The sequence below is a fragment of the Ochotona curzoniae genome, unplaced genomic scaffold (assembly GCF_017591425.1).
Source record: "Ochotona curzoniae isolate NIBS_2020 unplaced genomic scaffold, NIBS_Ocur_1.0 contig_4612, whole genome shotgun sequence".
NCBI lineage: Eukaryota > Metazoa > Chordata > Mammalia > Lagomorpha > Ochotonidae > Ochotona > Ochotona curzoniae.
In genome coordinates this window covers 357,157-377,728 of record NW_024466343.1, presented here as the reverse complement: position 1 = coordinate 377,728, position 20,572 = coordinate 357,157, and the positions used below count along the sequence as shown (strand labels likewise).

The window sequence follows — 20,572 nt, the reverse complement described above, 5'->3', positions numbered from 1 at the left end:
CTTCCATGTTAGGAACTTACAGTACATTTTTTTCAAATATCAGTGAGGGTGACTACATTTTTAAATACTAATCAGATCTCCTCAGTCACTGCAATACTTAAAACCTTATAATGTCTTCTCACTGGTCTGACAATATCATCAAAATCCTTTAGTAAGACTTACAGGTCCTGTGTGGCATGTCTAATATTTGGATAAAAGAATAGCTTTTATTATGCTCTCTAACATAATCTTCCAAAGAAATGTAGAATAAATTTCTCTGCTTACAAAAATCTTTAGCTAGTATTTATTTAAAAGGAAAAAAGTTTCCATTGAATTTGCAAAGCAAAAATGGGGGCAGAGAGAGAGAGAATGAAAGATTGTGTATCTCCTGGATCAGTCCCCAGATGCCCATAAAAGGCAGAGTTATGTCAAGTCAAGGCCAGGAGCCCAGTACAATCCAGATCTTCCATCTTCACTTATAAATCATGTGTCTCCCTCTGGTTTATCTTGCCTAGATCTTCCTGTCAAAGTGTTATCTGTAATGTAACACAAGTGATCTTAATAAGATGAAAATTCAATAGTGACATTTCTGAATAAAACACTTCAATCATTTTCCTTGTCATGACAGGAATCTGTATTGCTGAACACAGTTTACAAAGTTCTGCAGAATCTGGCTTATCAGTGCAACCAGTATAGCTCATTTCTGGCTATTTCCTGGCATCACATTAACCCAAATACTCTTCATATCCTTTCCCTTTGACTAGCTAACTTTTATATATTCTTCCCATAAAAGTTAAGACACATTTTCATTCTTCTGAGGCTTCCTAATACATGATTCTCTTCTATCATCATCTTATGGAGACAGGACTCTGAGTTGAAAGCAGCAAACATAATCCAGAACACAAACATAAAACAGAACACAAACTTTTAAAGTATTACATAGCTCACAGAGTACATGGGACAGCTAAAGCAAGGAGTGTAGAGGCTACCCAGCCAGCAATAATGGCCCAGGCTGCTGTGGAATGGCTTTAGGGGCCACTACTACTGTGTTAGATGGACAAGTAAACTTTTTCACCTACCTTAGAGAATGATCAAATTAATTGTATGGTTGGGTTGAAGTAGAGCTCTAAGGCAAGAATCTATAACTACACATAAAATTCTCAAAAGACATGAAATCATCAGCTGGTGTTTCCAGGGAATCTTTTGACAGTACCAGATCTGTCCTGGAAAAAATAAATAGGCTTAGAAAGAGTGTGAGTGTTGTATTCCTTCTAGGTGAAGACCATATAGCACTGGACAGGAGAGCAAGATGCAGAACTGACCAGCATTAGTGACAAGCAAGGACATGATGAGCTTATTCATCAACAAATCAGCTTGATTGGTGAATTTGGGCACTGAATGATATCATTGAAGCAGTCACAGAAGATTATAGGTGCTACAATGTATGCGTGTAACTTTCTGTACTTTTCCAACCTTAATATTAACTGAGTTCTTATTGAACACTTTGCTACTTTCTCCTTGTCCCATAAAGTGATAAGATCTGTGAAGACAACAGTCATTTCTATTCAGTCCAAAGATGATGTATAACACATATTTTTCAATGTATGTGAATTAACAAATTAATTAGTGAATAATGGTGAGAACGAAGACACAGAGGTAGTAGGGGTGCCAGAGAATGGTGCCAGGTTCCAGTGGGGTGACTTGGATCAGCTCAGGCCTGTTGCTAGCCACTCCCACACAACTCCTTTCTTTCTAATCCACTTCTCATTCTCTTTGGGAAGGATTGAGGTCTCTGGAAAACAGCCAAAAAAACTGTTATGGGAACAGCAAGTTCAAGTAAAGCTCAAACATGGGAGGCTGAGTTCTGAAAGCCACTTCTGTTTCCTTTCCCTCAGCTGAGGGGGCAGGGAAGGGGGAATTAGAAGGCATATAAAAGCCTAGCTGAGGACTTGTTTCTCCATTCTGCAGTTGGTGCAAGAACTTTCGATCCTCCACTTACAGAAAATGTCTATCCAGTGAGTATCTCTGGGAAATTTTTTAAACTCCATGGTGATGCCAGTATGTGGGCAAGGGACAATTTCAAGAGCTCCTCATGAGAAAGCCTTGATGGACAGTCTATTCTCCAAAGACATGGGCATCTTGCAGAGGGGAATGTCTTTCTATTTATATACTAAGGCAAACATCTAGAATTGAGATCTAGTTTATGGTGAGATCTGTGGGATTTAGACTGAAGCTCATAAGCAGTTAGAAGCACAATCATCAGGCAGACATTGGGTCCCACTTCTCACCCAATCATTTCCCATGGCAGATTACTTAACTTTTTAAAAATCTTGATTTGTCCTTTTACTTAAACTTGCACAGCAACAATACTTATCCTCTTGTGTTATGAGCTTTAAATATCATACAAATTCTTCCAGTACATCGTACATGACATGTGTTAAATAAAAGATAATTGCTCTAAGGTGGGAGTCTAATTAGAATTCTCACTCTAAGAACTTATACCATGGAGCCAAAGTAAGGTGGTAGGAAATACTCAAAAATATAGAATCTAAATATTTGGTGCCATTTTTATAAAATACTGTAGTTATTAGGGATTGGTAAAGAAATGAAATGATGGGAAGAAATAGTATAATATAGGTGGATTATGAATAATAAAGTATCTGACCCAAAATGCAGCCATATCCCAACACTTAGCAGAGAGAGGAAGGAGGCAAGAAAAATCAATGATACAGCCAGCTGAGAATATCGATAAAGCTGGGTAACTATGGAAAGGGTTCTACCTGATGTTTACATTCAGAAAGAAAAGTAATAGCCATTGGCAGATTTGTGTTCAAAAGCATGGGACAATCAGAGAGGGTAAGATGAAGTCCACTGTGACTGCTGACATTAAAAAGGGACTAGTTCCTCTAATGTGAAAGGAGCACTGAGCTGATCTCCCTTCCAACCCTGAACATGCTTTTCTCCCGCTAAACCCCTTGTGCTCCCTCCTGAAGTCCAAGGCTGGCTTTGCTGAATTGACATGAAGCAAAGAAAGACCTTCTCTCACAGAGTGCTCTGTCTCCTCGGACTCCTGTGAGCTCCTTCCTCCTTATTGTACCATTTCAGAGTTGAGCATCCTGCTGGCGGTTACAAGAAACTGTTTGAAACTGTGGAAGAACTGTCCTCACCACTCACAGCTCATGTCACAGGTTGGTCCTGCCATCTTGAAGCCCTTTTCTTTTTCTGTTGAGGTCCCTGTCACTCGTAAGTGCTTCAGTGTTGGTCGCCCTCTGGGATCCAGGAAGAGGAACGTGGAGGGGCCAATTTTTTATTCCAAGAACTGGTTTCCTCTCGTTTACCTTTACGTCATTTCTGTAATGTAGAATAATGCAACTTAGCTGGGATACCTTAATAACCAGCACCAGACCTTTGTCATCTTCGTACCCACAGAGTCTATGCCTAGTACATAGTAAATGTCCTATAAATGTCTATTTCACTAGTGTCTGAATAATCTGGTAATAGTACGTTGAATGTGGTAGAATTCATGCCAATTTTGTTGTAAGCGTGTTGATTCTAAAGTTAATAAAAAAAATTACTGGTGTTACAGCTCTATTATTCCGTGAATTCCATAAATAACCTAAATTTTCTGAGCTCCACCTACCTAAAAACAAAATTTAACTAATCAGGATATGGTGAGATTATACGATTAAATGAGGCAATATGAATAGAATGATCCTCTCAATAACCAGCACAAAATAATCAGATGATATAGGATGTCATTGCACAGAAACACTATGGTCCACATAGTGTGCTCACTTGGTGTAACGTAATATTACAGGGATGGTTAATGCCTTGGCAAACCTATTCTTTCATAGTTTCTTCTTCTAAAGAATAGAAAAAATGAGGCAAATATTTTCTCAACTGAATTCTGATGTTCAGCATCTAACCACTAGCTTGACATTGTATCTTTTAGTTTACTAATGCCTTTTAAGTTTCCTACCTTGCCAACCACAATTTGTAATTTATTTGTTTAAAAAATGTGGTAAAGATTCAGCTAATACTTCAAAATTCTGTACTTAAAAAGGCACAAAACTGGCTTGTGCACCCCTCATTTTACAGATGAGAAACTTGAGGCCCAGAGGTTCATGTTGGGAACTAGCACCCAGGTTCCAGTGGGCTTGTATCTGGGGGAACTTAATTATGGAGACATACCATTCATTTAAAGATGCTTTTGCTCATTCCTTCCAGCTCTTTGTCCATGTTCTGAGGTGTTGCACATTTTCTGCTACTTGGCCTCCTAATGAAAACGACAGACATCCTGCCAGCTTTTCAGAAAGATGCTGGCTAGTCAGGATGCTAACAATTACTTTGTCTTCCCAGGACAAGTGTAGTCCAAAGGCAGGGTAATAAGCAATGCTGTGTGTCTCACCTTCACCACAGGCAGGATCCCCCTGTGGCTCACGGGGAGTCTGCTTCGGTGTGGGCCAGGACTCTTTGAGGTTGGATCTGAGCCGTTTTACCACTTGTTTGATGGGCAAGCCCTCCTGCACAAGTTTGACTTCAAAGAAGGACACGTCACCTACCACAGAAGGTAAAGGAGCACTAGGTCCACTTCAGGAGATCTGGTTCCCTAGGTAATGCTTTGAAAACTCCTGTACCCAACAGGAGGCATGTAATAAGGGGAATTCTGAAAGTTTGTGTAGTTATATTTAAAAATAATGCTTATTTTGGTTAAAAACATTTGATACATGCATAGGCTTTTCATCATATACATTTGCCATGAACTTTTTGGAGACTCTTTATATACGCATCTACTTCTCAGAATCTCCCGGGGCTGCTATATTTATACGGACACTTGGAACTCCACTCACTATAGGACAGAGAAGAAAATAAGAATGAGAGGTTTGGGGTCTGACATACTTGACTTCTAATCCTGAATCCACCAGACATCACTCTCCCATGTGGGTGAACTTTTGCAAGAAGTTAACTCTCCTATTCTTTGTCATATATTAAATGGGACAGATAATCAAATCTGCCTCATAAGTGCTACAAAGACTCAAGGGAAACACTAGCAAGAACATAGAAAGCTCTCCGTAATAGCAGAAGTCATTTTTACAGTTACTGTTGTTATAATTAGGACCACTGACTATCTTGTCTCCTTTGTTTCTTTATATCCAGAAAGGACTAGAAAGAAGAAATGGGTGTCACAGAGGAAGGAAAGACCAAGTGTGGTGTGTCACAGTGTCACCAGGATCAGAAATAGTGTAAAAAAATTGTTACTGAAATGTCAGGCTGTACATTCAGAAGCATCATGATAATGATGTCTGATGCTTCAGCATTCAGGTGGCTTCAAAGGTTTGTTGATCACCACATCAATCGGGCATTTTGGATTAAAAATCAGAAGGAAAAGTAAATGACAATCTGAAATAATCTGAAAAACTTGGACTGTAACAGAAGAGAAAAAATTTTGTCAAAACGAAAATTTAGCTATGAAGCAGAGTTTGGCATTCAGATCATTCTTTCACACGTCTTTAGAAGACCTTAGCACCTGTTCATCTCTGTTAAAGTGAAAAATCAGATTTTAATAAGTTCCCCACATGAGAAATCCTAGACAATGTATGCCAACTACTATTAGGTATGATTCAGTAGACATGCCTGTACAAAAGATTAAATCAAGATAACCTACTTTATAAATGAGCAAATTAGATGTATGATTGATAAAACAGGGAAGACTAGTAGGAGATTTAAAGGAATTCAACCTGCCACACTGTGTCCTGTAACTTCTGATTAAGGATAGGTGATAGACGATGGGTTACCGGAAGTAGAGGACCTATATGAGTTTTCATGGGGTTGTATGGGGTAATATGAAAGATTTACATTGTCTGGCTGTGGTCAACTCATGTGTTCTAGTCTGGCCTAGCAACATAAACAAATCATGTAATTTCTCAGAACCTCAAATTCTTCACTTGCCACTCTGTGAGGGTTGGAAAAGTTAAATTTAGGTGCCTGCCTTGTGCTGCTGTGGGTTAAGCCTCTTCGGCAGCATCCCATGTGAGAGTATCAGTGGAAGGCCTGGCTTAACTGCTTCCAATCCACCTTCCTTCTAACGTGCTTCAGAAAGCAGCAGAAGATGATTGAGTATTTGCACCCTGGTCACCACGATCTGAGACCAGGATGGAGTTCCCAGCACCTTCCTTCAGCCTGGCATTGACATGGCTATTTCAGCCATTGGGAGCGAGGGTGGTAAGCCAGCGAACAGAAGGCATATCTATCTTTCTCTCTCTGTTCTCCTCTCACTCTCCCCATTGTTGTTGCTCTGTGTTTACAAATAAATAAATACTTAAGAAAGGGGAAGAAATAAAATTTAAGCTCATGGCTCACTCTTTCTTTTCCCCTTGATGACCTCAGAAAAGGGCACTGAGAATATTTATTGTGTGTTATGGATTTATGTTTCTGTTTTAATTATGTCACATACCATGTCCATTCTAAGCTCTATGAGCATTGCTGGTTATCTCTGTATATGACTCTTTCCTGTTTCTCAATTCCCTCCAGGTTTATCCGCACCGACGCCTATGTACGAGCAATGACTGAGAAAAGGATCGTCATAACAGAATTTGGCACCTGTGCTTTCCCAGACCCCTGCAAGAATATATTTTCCAGGTTAATGAAACCCAGCTGAAAGTTATTAAAGACATTTTGCATTTAACTTTTTTCCTTATGCTTTGAAAGGCAATGAACTAAAATTTTCATTTGCTTCTTCAGGTTTTTTTCTTACTTCCGAGGAGTAGAGGTTACTGACAATGCCCTTGTGAATGTATATCCAGTGGGGGAAGATTACTACGCCTGCACAGAGACCAACTTCATTACCAAGATTAATCCAGAAACCTTGGAAACAATTAAGCAGGTAGGACAGCATGCTCAGGTAGCAAACTCGGGAAATTAAAAAGTTGAAACTTAAAATTAAGTTAACCATGGGACTTGGTAGAAAGAATGCAAAAGTCATCCAAAGTTTCTTTTTTTTTTTTTTTTTTTAGATTTATTTTATTTTTATTGGAAAGGCGGATATACAGAGAGGAGAGACAGAGAGGAAGATCTTTTCACTCCCCAAGTGAGCACAACGGCCGATGCTATGCCGGTCCGAAGCCAGGAGCCTCTTCCGCGTCTCCCACACGGGTGCAGGGTCCCAAAGCTTTGGGCCATCCTGGACTGCTTTCCCGGGCCACAGGCAGGGAGCTGGATGGGAAGTGGGGCTGCCGGGATTAGAACCGGCGCCCATATGGGATCCCAGGCGTGCAAGGAGAGGACCTTAACCACTGCACCACCATGCTGGGCCCCGTCATCCAAAGTTTCAAATCCTTGCTTTGCACCAACTTCTGATGATGTTACATAGTACAAAGTCTGCTTTTTCTTCTATATTTTAGAGATTTATATGGGCTGGAAAGAAATATTATCAGATAGATGACATCTATCCATTTGCACATTATTCACATACTGATTAATTTTAGAATAGAACTTGTGCTAAATATAAGAAATACCCTAATGAATATTGGCACTTGGCAATATATTGCCCTTGCCCTTCATGTCTTTCATAGGCTACTGTGGATCTGGTATGTACAATGCTCAAAACCTTGTAGCTATTAATATTGAAAACTTTATAAACCATACTTCCAGGCAAAATAGTTGTAGGCACTAATTTTTCCCTTCTTTTAAACTCATCTTATTAAAAAAATACTTTTTAAAACTGGAATAATGGAGTAAAATATCAGAAATACCACAAACTAACAGAATTTTGCTCAAAATTTAGGCAATCCCAATAATGTTTTTAAAATTAGAACCACATTTTCAATCAATTTTATTAAGGCAGGCTTCTTTACAAAACATTCTTCTTATCCACAGGAAGCTTAACATTTGATAGGTAAGTCAAAAATATACAGAATTTTATATGATGCGAAATGATACAAGGACTCTTTGAGAAGGGAAAGCTAAAATAATTCAGATGAAAAAGAGATTGTTCCTAAAACTAGGGATATCAGGGTTGTTAGATCAAGGAAAGTTCAGAAGACTTGTATTTCAGCTGGAGGATAAAGGAGACATGCACTTTGGTCATCCCAGATAAAACATTCTAGGTGAAGACAATAACATGACAAAGGGCATAGAGGTGGGAAAATAAAGGCTTAATCTGCGGGTAGTGTCTAGACTTGCAAATTTTCTTAATAGAAACGCTAGTGTCGTTGTGCAAGAAATGACTGTACTGCGGGAATTGCATCATATGTGGCAGATATTGGGAGTGCTTAGCCCCTTCATTAAATGCCAAGCACATTCTCCACCACGGCACAAACCAAAATACCTCTGCCATTTTCAACTCTTCCAGTGAGGGGTGTGTGAGAGTAGACAAACACACACACACACACCCTCAAGAAATAATCATCAAGTGTATGCAATGCCAAGGGACACGAAAAAGAGGCTAAGAAGAAAATAAAAGCTTGATTAATGAGCTAAATGTGTTTAATAAGATACTTAAGTAACAAAAACCTACTGAAGGGTTTATGAAAGTGGTAGAAGCAGAGCTGTGCTGTAGGATATCAAGTAGGAAGCCATGTGTGAGCTTCTTGTTTAAAGAACTGAATTTTGAAACCATTAATTTCTTGTGGCAGTGAATTCATATACTAGTTACATATTACATTGATTAAACATATAGAAGCTACAACGTGACTCCAGAATAAATTTAGTTAGGAGCCACATTCCTAGAATTGAATAGAATTGCATCTGGATTCTATATTAAATATATTTAACTATATCATATGATAACAATTTAATATTATATATGATTATATTATTGTTATATTGGATAATGTAAATAGGTGCATTATATTATATATATCATATATAATAGATTAATTTATATTATATATAAATGTTTATTATTACATATGACACATCATGTTATAATATTATTATATGAACTATTATACATTATAATTTAAATGTTTCTAATGTAAATGTATTTAATATAAATGTGAAATATATGAATTAATATAAATATTAAATATATGCATTTTGAGATTTCATCTGTTTACCACTATGGAAATAGCCTCTTAGCTGGTATCTTGCCTTTAGCCTCACTTTCTTAAATAGTTTCCTCAATGCAGCAGAAGCGGTTTCTCTAAAATTCAGGAAGAAGGGTGGACTTAAGAGACTGCTTATTATCCACCCAGCCCTCTATGGGAGGGCCTGCTAATACACCTCCTGAAAGGCAGTAAATCCTTGGATTGTTGCCACCTACATGGTAAACCTGAACTGAGTTCCCAGTTTCATCTTAGTCCAGGCCCATTCATCACAAACATTTGAAGAATGAATCAGTGATGGAAGAGTCTCTCTCTGTCTCTCCCTCTCTCTCCCTTTTTCATTCTCTGTGTCTTTTCTATGCCTTTAAATTGAAAAGAGAGCAAGAGAGAGAGAGAGAGAGAGAAAAAGAACAAAGAAAGGAAGGAAGGAAGGAAGGAAGGAAGGAAGGAAGAAAGAAAGAAAGAAAGAAAGAAAGAAAGAAAGAAAGAAAGAAAGAAAGAAAGAAAGAAAGAAAGAAAGGAAGGAAGGAAGGAGAGAGGAAGGGTGGGAGGGAGAGAGGGAAGCAAGGCAGGCAAGAAGGAAGGAAGGAAAGGAGGAAGGGAGGGAGAAAGAAACAGAAAGAAAGAAAACACAAAGGGGATAAAATCCAAAGAGATGGAAGGAAAGACAATTGAAGGAAAGATAATTGCACTTCAAATGGGAGTGCAAGACATAATGGTGTGTCAGGTCTAAGGTCAAAAGTTAATGTAATATTTCTCTTAACACAGATGACATTTGCTCTCCTTCCATAGGTCGATCTTTGCAACTATGTCTCTGTCAATGGAGCCACTGCTCACCCCCACATTGAAAGTGATGGAACGGTTTACAACATTGGTAATTGTTTTGGGAAAAATTTTTCAATTGCCTACAATATTGTAAAGATTCCTCCATTGCAAGCAGGTGAGTTTATCAATGTTTCTTCTTAACAAAATGCAGTATCAGTGTCATGGGCAAGTCACTGAAAAGACATGATATCTAATCAGAATATTAGAATAGCATTATATGAATATTTAAACTATGCTCAGACACAATTGCCCTCATCCCTGCAGCACAGCAAAAGATGAAAACTAGAAAATGAGCAGATTGTCAAGTTCTGTTCTGTGACACTCAAAGATCTTCTGTATGTGATCACGTATGATTTAGATTCAAACCATTCAGCAAACATTCATTGAACATGTACTCATGTCCCGGGCAAAATTATATTGAACATGTTTGTGCATAACAGTGTACAAGGAAATTTATGAGAGTGTCTCACAATTATCCATCTAGTTTCCAAAACTGTAGATATATCTATTAATTCTTATTAATACCCTGGAAAAAGAATTTAAGCAGTAATGTGGAGTACTCCATTTGCTTTTTGTCTTCTCTTCACTGCCAACCTCACCGTCATCTTAATGACAATAGAACTCGTGATTATTTGAGTTCATATGGATTTTTGATTAATATCACTTAACATAGGACCTAAAACAGTACCTGCACAAGCAATGTCATCTTAAAACATTCCAAAAATACTAATCTTGAGTCTCAACCTACTCTTAACAGCAGGATCCACATTCAGACTTTTTAGAAACTTTTCATGTAATTTTTCTGATGCACACTAAGGACTGAGGAGCACTGATGTAGTTGTAAATGAGCTGTAATGTTCATAAGAATTATTGTGCAGCATTATTGACACAAACTCATCTGTAATGTCCCATTTTAAGATGTTGTAAAAGGCATTTTGATCAGTTTGATGTTTTAGCTTAATCCTCTGACATAAAACCCACATCTAGCTGTTCAAAGATCTGTCTACAGTATACACTGCCTGCCACAAACCCTTGAGTGAACTTTTTCAAATCCGCTGCTATTTGGATTTTCCTGGGGTGATTTGCAGCTTCACGTGAAATTTCTCTAAGAAATGCCAATAACTGAGAAGAAGGAAATAAGCTCTGAAATAGAACAAGATCTGAAAATGTATTTCTTTACTTGTATAAGCTGTTCTAAATGCTTTGTATTTAAAAAAGAGGCTGTCCAAAGCCTTTTAAAACCACTTTATTTCAGACAAGGAAGATCCAATAAGCAAGTCAGAGGTCGTTGTACAATTCCCCTGCAGTGATCGATTCAAGCCATCTTACGTCCATAGGTAACTAGAAGGCCTGCTATGAATCTTCAGGAAAACTCAGCCTTAAACACCTGCCTTGTCTACCTTTAATACCAATCCTGATCACATTATTTTCTTACAGAAAATTAAATTTAAAACTAGTTAATTTCCATCGGTACTATTGATTAATGCAACTGAGCATACATTGTGCACGTCTTTTGTGGCTTAAGAACCAGCCCTTCAGTTAACAAGCCTGTATGTGTTTCTGAACAGTTTTGGTCTGACACCCAACTACATTGTTTTTGTGGAGACACCAGTCAAAATTAACCTGTTTAAGTTCCTTTCCTCATGGAGTCTTTGGGGAGCCAACTACATGGATTGCTTTGAGTCCAATGAAACCATGGGGGTAAGTCAAGTGTGTGATTGTGAAGAAGGTATGTTTCATAATATATTCTTTTTTTCCATTTTAAATGCATCATAATATTTGCCTTGTTTTTTAGGTTTGGCTTCACGTTGCTGATAAAAAAAGAAGAAAGTGTCTCAATAACAAGTACAGAGCATCACCTTTTAATCTCTTCCATCACATCAATACTTACGAAGATAATGACTTTCTGGTTGTAGATCTTTGTTGTTGGAAAGGGTAAGAAAGGATATAAGATAAATTTCCAGTGCTTATGGGAATTAGGAGGCTTTCACAGAAACACTGCTCTCAGTGTTTAATTTGAATCACACTGAAAAGACAAGCTATGTGCAAGAGTCAAGAAATGTAATCGAAAATGTGGTAGCAAGTTTAAGTAAACAGGAAGACAAAGTGAGCATCTGTGGTTATTGATGAAACTGATTAGAGTACACGAACCAGGCTTGAAAATAAAAGCTTCTGTGTTTGAGAGGTGAACTTAAAATTCATTCAAATTTGACAAGATCTCTGGGGAACCTTGGACTCTGCTCACTGAGATTGGGAGGAGACACATGCATTTTTTTCAGACCAGTCAAGTCAAGGGAAATATGATGGCCCGTGCTGAGAGTACATATGCATGATTAAAGTTTCTTTTTTTTTTCACCCATTATGGGAAGCAGGAAATTGATCACTATATCTGTACCATTAACAATTTCTGGGATGTGGAATAAAGAACAGGAAGGTACCTGTGCTTTTGAAAAGTGTGAGTCATCATTCTAAAATTCACAATCATCATTCATGCACATGTTTTACTTTTTATTTTTGCAGATTTGAGTTTGTATATAATTACTTATACTTAGCCAATTTACGTGAGAACTGGGAAGAAGTGAAAAAAAATGCCAGAAAGGCTCCCCAACCTGAAGTTCGGAGATACGTACTCCCTTTGAATATTGATAAGGTAACCCTCTGCTATCTATACTTCAGACTTAATGAAAAGTCTTAAAATTTCAGAGCTGGAAGGAATTTCAGAAACAGACTGATTAAGCTTTCTTTTACAAAAAAAGGAAACTAGAACTAAGATGACTGAAGCAACTTTAACAAAAGTCAATCGCAGGACAACAGGATGATAACCAGATTTTGTGATCATTAATCTACTCTTCCTTGTCACAAAGGCCTTTGTAAAATATACTTTCTCTGTGCTTAGTACAGATCCACTGATTTTTTTGGGGGGGAGCTTTGTCAATAATACAAATAATTAAACTTCATCAACTTCAAAATTATAGAGAATGAAGCATCAAAAATTTATTTCAGAAAAATGATTCCATTGTTTCGTTTCCTACATATCTCCTGAAAATATCACCTGAGAATAGATATCATTAATATCATTAGATAATCATATCATCTACTCTGTCTTCTCTGCATCCAGTCATTGTCTTTTTAAAAACATCAGAGTAACATCTAGAATTTCTAATACGATGGAAATGCCAGTCAAAATCAAGAAGTAGAATTTTCACATATAAATACATGACCATCAATCCTTTTTATGTTGATCTGATCCTAGTTGCACATAAGGGATTGTGGCAGCCAAACAGGATAAAACACATTCTACCAATAGCTAAGCTCAAACGTTGTAGAAAATAAACCCAATTTAAATGCAGATACTATCTCCCTTAAGTTTCCAGTCTTAATATTTCAGTGGTTTAGAACTGAGGGATCATAAAATACTTAACAACTGAGTCGATTGTTCTTCAAAAGCTCTTATTTTGTTAATAAAATCACAGTCATCTTCAAATTAAAGGAATAAACTTCATTATCCACATTCCAAAGCAAAAAAAAAAAAAAAGGATGGATTTTTCTAAATGTGTAGCCATCATTTCCTGAAGAAAATCATGAAAAATTATGAAAAATGTCTAATGTTACCCTAATCCTCACTTTCTCTTTCTTCCAACAGTTAGACAATAGCTGCTACAACCGGTGTTACACTGGTTGTTTTAGTGAAAACATAGAAAAGAACTGCATGTTCTCACGGATACTATGGCGAATCAGGAATATAAAGCATGAGAAGAGAACCATGAGGGGGTAAACTGACTTATCTAATCAGAGAATAGAATCGTTATGCTTGCTCGGGAGGATGCATAAAACACAGCTATTTTCATATATGCAATTGGAGCAGAACAAGTGAAGACATGAAGAATAGTTAGAGGAGAGACAGAAGTAGAGAAGCAGTCGGGCAAACAGAACTGGCTGCGGTTCAACTCATCCGAAGCAGTAATGTAACTGGGGTAAGGAGCTATGAAAAGCAGTTGCTAATCTTGGAAGGCCTCAGGTCAGGCTAAGAGGCTTGCACGCTTTTGCCGTGTACTGAGGACACAATGAAGATTTGTGAGTAGAAGAATATTTACTGCTACTACGGAAATCATGGCAAGATACCCAAAATTAGAGTTTGGAATAGTTTTTTTCTAAGTGAAACATTAAAAAATTCCTTTTTTGAAATGAGGCACTTGATAGTCTTGAAGGGAGGAAAAAATAATAGCCAAACAGAATATCCTAAGAAATTCTCTCATGCAGAAAATAGTAGAAAAATTATGTGCAGCGTATAGGAGAAAAGAGGAGCCACAGAAAAGAAACAAAAGGAAAGGAAATTACAATCCAGAAAATAATGGCATCCGTGTTAGAGTGGGAGGGAGTTTTAGCTGTCCATTACTGTAGACAAGTTGTATAGGTTGAAGACAAAAAAACAGATGCTAAATCTGGCGACCCACCAGAGAGTAGAGTGAGAGACACAGAAATCAGGCATGAAGACATTGAAGGTAAGTCGCTGGTGAGCATGTGGGAACAGCTACCAAGTCTATACTTGAAGATACTTGGCATGAAAGAAAACACCTGAAAATGTTCTGTTAGAGGAAGGAGAGGTAAGAAATCAAGTGAAGGGTAGGAAAGATTAAAGAGGAGAGAGAATATATGATAAATAAAGTGTCAGTTACTGAGTAAGATAGCAGTCATATTTTCAAAGTTCATATTTTATTATTTTGAAAAAAAAATGCACATTAAATGCACGTTAAAAAATTCAGAATGGTGGAAAAAGGTAAGTACTGAGAATCTCCCTGAACCACTCACGTCATCTTTCCATTCCCCTTCACGTTGTATTGGCAGCTTTTATCACTATCTTCCTTTGTTGTTACTTGTACAAAATATTAAAAAATACAAATATATTAATATATACATTTATGTATTAATTGCTTCATATTTTGCTATACAAAAGTAACTTTCTATGTTATATCCGCTATGAGGATACAAATATAATGTCACATATTTCTTATATGCAGGACCTTATTTATTTACTTATGTATTATCATATTTATTATTTTTGAGATGACAACATTTTCATTTATATTATAGTCAAAGGATCCATCAAGTAAATAGCTCAACAAAATAAAAAACCACAATAGCCTAACAGGAAAATGGGCAAGGGCTAGGAACAACATTGTATTTTCAACAAAACTGATACACAGTTCTTTTGTTAAAAAATCTAGCACCCACATCTAAGGGAAATAAAAGCTTGTCTTAATATGTAAAAAATGTAGGACAGAGAGAAACAAGCCACCTAAAAACTACATCCATAGTGTGATATAGACCTTTGCACTTACTGTGTACATGCAGATAAACACATAAATATATGCACATCACTGATCTCTTTCCAACATTGTCATAATTGGTTTTAGTCCCCATTTCACAAATCTTACAAAATCTATTTTTCTGTTTACTTCCTTCTTACTATTCCTACCCTACCCTAAAATTGTTCTCCCATTTTCTCTTAATCCATAGGGACCACTAGAAAAATCCTGTGTATCTGCTTTCTCGGAACACTTTCTGTGCCTTCCTTCCTTCCTTAACCAAAATTCCAGCCTCTTCTGAAGAGACAGTTTCTTTTCTGCCCAAGTTAGGGATCGCGTCCCTGTTTCTCCTTTCCACTGTCAGACCTTTGACCTTGCATCCAACCCAAAAATTCCCCAAGTTTTTTTTTTAATCTCCTTTTAAACAATCAATCGTATAGGCAAATAGTCTAAGCACAAATTTTTCTCCCTCCTGGTTCAATGTCACTGTCTTCACATATCTACTTTTATCTCTTAATTCTTGCTGTTGCAATATTCATATTGAGTCTTCTAATAACACAATCTCTGAGGTTGTTGCTCTATTGCTCTGTTCTTGTCTTTCATATCAGCTTTTCCCCTTCCAGAATCACAGCCTTCACCTGCTGATGCCTGGGCTGCTTCCATAACCTGTTTCTCAGATGCATTCTGACAAGCACCCTACAACATTGAACATCACTTTCTTTAATGCAAGGCATACCAGCAACTCCTAACCCATTGCAAACACGAGTTTTTCACTATCCTTCACTCCCTTAAGAAATTACTCTCCTTTCTTAATTTAAATTCCATGATTAATAAGAATCAGCCCCAACATGTAGACTTTATTTTTCTTGAGTCTTTCTTACTGTATCAAATGCATATGTCAAATTCACACTTTTTTTTTTTTTTTTGGTTCTCCACCCCTCCATGTTTCTACCTCTGAGGCTGAGGAACACAGGACCACAAAACCTAACTGCTGCTATTTCCAATTTCATTTTCTTTCTCGTTTTGCTGGTTAAACATTCCACACCATTTTCCTTCAAAATTTTAACACCTCCTACTACAAACATTAATATGCAGTTGATGAACATACTTCCAAAGCTTCTGAAACAAATGAAAGAACTCACAAAGTATCATGGACTCTTACAGTCACATTTACCCACATGCTGTAATCGTATTCATGTACTAAGTTACCTATTTTTCTAAACAAAACTAATCTCTCCCATTTTCTTTACTCACTGAGACTTCACTCTGACCATTTTGTCTCTCTCTCAGATAATCATTCCTCTGTCATTTTCAATTACTCACTCACCTCATGCTCTTAGAAATCTTTCTCATGACAATGCTTCAACTCATTTCTCCTCTTGGAAAGCACTAGAATATACTCAGTCCCTTATAAAGACATGCTTTAAATTATTCAATATGTACTTCCAGCTTCCCCTTGCACTCCAGCTTCCTGTGTATTACTGTTAACAATATGTCTCCATTTGGATATCCAATAGACATCTCAAGTTTGACGAAGCAAAACTGGAACCTCTTTTCTCCTCATGGAAGGAAGGAAGGAAGGAAGGAAGGGAGGGAGGGAGGAAGGGAGGGAGGAAGGGAGGGAGGGAGGAAGGAAGGAAGGAAGGAAGGAAGGAAGGAAGGAAGGAAGGAAGGAAGGAAGGAAGAGAGAGAAAGCCCTACATCATTTTCAGCAGTTCTCATTTTTGTTAATACACCAAACATTACTAGTGTAGACCAAACAGCTTAGTGTCATGCTTGACTTTTCTCTTCCTCTCCTGCCTCTTCACCACCCCAGTGGTCTGCAAAATACACACTGGTTCCCCTGATTTTACTCTTGTATCCCTTCTATTCCTATGGGTGGTTTCAGTAGGGTAGCCAGAGTAAATGTTTTAAAAATAAATCATAGCAACCTCCAGTACCTTCCCATTGCTCACTCATACAGAAAGACAATGTCCTCAAAATAAGTTGTAAGGCTCTATACAGTCTCTGTGTGTATTTACATACACATGCTTGTGTAAAACAAAAATCTTTTAAAATATCCTGTCTAGTGGATTTTCTATATTTTTTTTTGTTTTAGAAAGTATAACTGCAAAGATTGTTTCAAACAAAATTACAATATAACCTAGCTATAAGAGATAAATGCACCTCTATTGCTTTGGCATTTGAGGTCTTTTTGTTCTGTAGGAAAAAAGATATTGTTTTAGATTGTTTGCAGAGCACATTTCTCAGAGTTCTAAATTCTCCTCAAGGATGATCTCATTTTACGGATGGAAAAAAACAAAGAGGTCCCTAGATGTTTTGTGACTTCTCTAGTAATACACAGCGAGGGGTTGACGTGGGCACACACTGCCCATGATGCCTTCATCTATGGTTTTCAGCCTTGTTCTTCTCTATATGTTGACCAAAGAAATCAAGTGAACAAAGCCTGGAATGTCTGCATTTATGGATGCCTGAATCTTCTTTTCTGCTGAAGTTTATGCTGTCTTCTTTCTTAGGCTGATACAGGCAAGAATTTAGTCACACTGCCCAACACAACTGCCACTGCAATTCTGTGCAGTGATGAGACCATCTGGCTGGAGCCTGAGGTTCTCTTTTCAGGACCTCGCCAAGGTAACAGGATCTTGAGGAAATTTCAGATAGGAGGGTACAAGAGCTCCCTTCAGAAGAAAAGTGAGTTGTGCTAAGTATGTGCTCTGTTTTGTAGCATTTGAGTTTCCTCAAATCAATTACCAGAAGTATGGCGGGAAGCCTTATACATATGCGTATGGACTTGGCCTGAATCACTTTGTTCCAGACAGGGTAATTAATCTACCTTACTAACATTAGAACAATGCTTTGCTTCATTTGCTAGTTTAAGTAGTGCATATTGACTGTTTTTTTTTTCTTTCTTTCTTTCTGTCTTATAATCAGCTCTGTAAGCTGAATGTCAAAACTAAAGAAACCTGGGTATGGCAAGAGCCTGATTCATACCCATCAGAACCCATCTTTGTTTCTCACCCAGATGCCTTGGAGGAAGATGATGGTAATGAAACTAGTGGATAGTTCTAAACACTCTTTTTGTAAGAGTACTGGGTTTCAGTAGGAGGAGTTATTGCAATATTCCCTAATATTCAGAAATTATTCTTTTAGCATGTATAGATGTATAGAAAGATATAACTATATATATATATATATATATAATTCTCACCAATATATTTATCTTTTTGAGAGATAGCAAAAGAGAGCCAGAGAGCACCCACTTGCTGATTTAATCCCCAAGGGTACACAATGCCCTCAAGCCAGGAGCAAGGAGCTCCCAGTTATCCCAGATGACAGGAAAGAATCTAATTACTTGAGTCATTACCCCTGCCCCTGTGGTCTGCATTAGTAGGCCACCAGGAATTGAACATAGGAATTAAACACTGATATGAAACAGGGGCTAAAGCCAGCATCTTAACCACTAATCTGAATGTTTAACCCAAGAATGTCTTAATGCTATAAATGGGACAGTACTAAGAATTTAAGGCTATTTGAAAATAACTTTCTTCTCATGGTTGGGTTTTATTGATTATCAGTGAAACGAAACATCATTGTCTGGATAAGGAAGAATAAGAAGACACAATGGCAGTATGAAATATAGGTTTTTCCCTTTCTTAACCATGAGATATTTCTTTAAAATGTCAACTTTCTTAAAAGGGAAATTGAGTATTCTAGAAGGACAAAGAGAAGAAAAATGCAAGTTTGTGAGTGCAATTCTGATTGGTTCTCTTAGAAAAGTGAATCTAGATTGGAATACAGAACTAAAGCCTATAGTTCTCTCATAATAACACAATTTCCATGAACTTTTAAGTACTTCATGTTCATGAGTTTCAAAAAAATTGTACTGTAGTAAATTTATCATCTAATTTTATTTTCCAGAAACTCCTCAAAGTGCTGTCATACAATATTCCATTGCAAAGCATCAGTCTTAACTAACCCCTTAGGTGATAGAGATAAATTAATATGTGGGATTAAATATGAGTAGTCATAGAGAAATAAAATGAAGAATTATGGAGCCATGTCATGCTAAATTATTTAAATAACTAGTCCATGCAGTCAAAACTTCAAAAAGTTTTTCCTCACTTTGTTTGAGGGAAGTCAGTTTCTACATGAGTCATGGAAATCATAGATATTTTATATTCTATTACTTTCAAAGCTTTTTTATACATATTTTATTTACATTTTTCTGGCTGTGGATAAAGGAGATATATTTCTTTTCTCATGTTATATGTAAGAACACAGATCCAGTCATTCAATAATACTTCGTGAGACCCTACTATGTTCTTGTCAATGTGGCAGAATATTAAAATAGAACAAAAAGCAAAACAGACCACATTCATGAATTCATAGACATGATGTGTTTAGACTTCTTAGGAAAATCAGACAACAAGTTGAGCCATATGTTATTGTTTGTTTAATTGAGGAAACTTCTCCTAAATTATCTCAATTATGTATAATTATTTCAATGGTGTTTAATCTGTGAGTCTTGCCTTTTTCAGATCAGTGCTACCTTATTTATTTCTGATTTACAGGTGTTGTTCTGAGTGTGGTGGTGAGCCCTGGGGCAGGACAAAAGCCTGCTTATCTCCTGATTCTGAATGCCAAAGATTTGAGTGAAGTTGCCAGGGCTGAAGTGGAGATTAACATCCCTGTCACCTTTCATGGACTGTTCAAAAAATCCTGAGCATATTCTAGTAAGATATGTTTTTGGTGACAAAACAAGAAACTAACTTCAGGTCTGCAATCAAAACCAGTTTAATTTTAGATGCGTTGTATGTCCTAGTTTTAATTTGCAGATGCACCCAGTTCTGCAATGTTTTACGGGAATCACTGCGTTGAACAAGCAATTCTTTTTCTTTTCAAGAACATGCTGAAGTCATTACACCTTCTCAGATTATATTTGAAACACCCTTTTGAATCTTTAGCAATCATACAGGTAGGGTATAAATGTGGACTTATCAAACTACTTTCAATCTGTTTATAAAAGTGCATTTAAGTACCCTATCTGCTCCAATTAATGTTCTAATGTTTAAAGGCAAAATTCTCTACACGTGATTTGCATGTGGCTTTGCTAGGTTAGGGAGTATCATGTAAATAAGCTAATAACTAAATGTCAAACCAAACTACCAAACTTAAAAAGTCATCACAGTAACTGTTTTGCACATGTGTGAGTGCATAAAATTTTTAACATCATAAACTAGTTTTCCTACTTAATATAAACAATATTATTTCTGATTTATGAAGAAACCTATGTGTAGTCACTGAGGCCTGTCAAATATCAAAATGTCTCAGTGATTAAAAGCATGTGAATATCAATGCAAGTGCATGTAGTTATGACTTTTGTGAAATATAGAGCATAAATCCCTACAAATATGTCTT

The 20,572-nt window shown here is 37.0% G+C and overlaps 1 protein-coding gene across 1 annotated transcript; it reads left to right on the top strand.

Moving 5' to 3' along the window:
* Positions 1-1,940: 1,940 nt before the first annotated feature.
* On the top strand, positions 1,941-20,500 carry RPE65 (retinoid isomerohydrolase RPE65). The gene is made up of 14 exons (XM_040987207.1): positions 1,941-1,994; positions 3,085-3,167; positions 4,399-4,549; positions 6,511-6,618; positions 6,721-6,862; positions 9,816-9,963; positions 11,104-11,185; positions 11,417-11,549; positions 11,644-11,783; positions 12,369-12,498; positions 17,671-17,785; positions 17,880-17,974; positions 18,086-18,197; positions 19,726-20,500. The coding sequence occupies exons 1-14, from the start codon at positions 1,984-1,986 to the stop codon at positions 19,875-19,877; spliced, it is 1,602 nt and encodes a 533-aa protein (XP_040843141.1). The 5' UTR covers positions 1,941-1,983; the 3' UTR covers positions 19,878-20,500.
* The last annotated feature ends 72 nt before the right edge of the window (positions 20,501-20,572 follow it).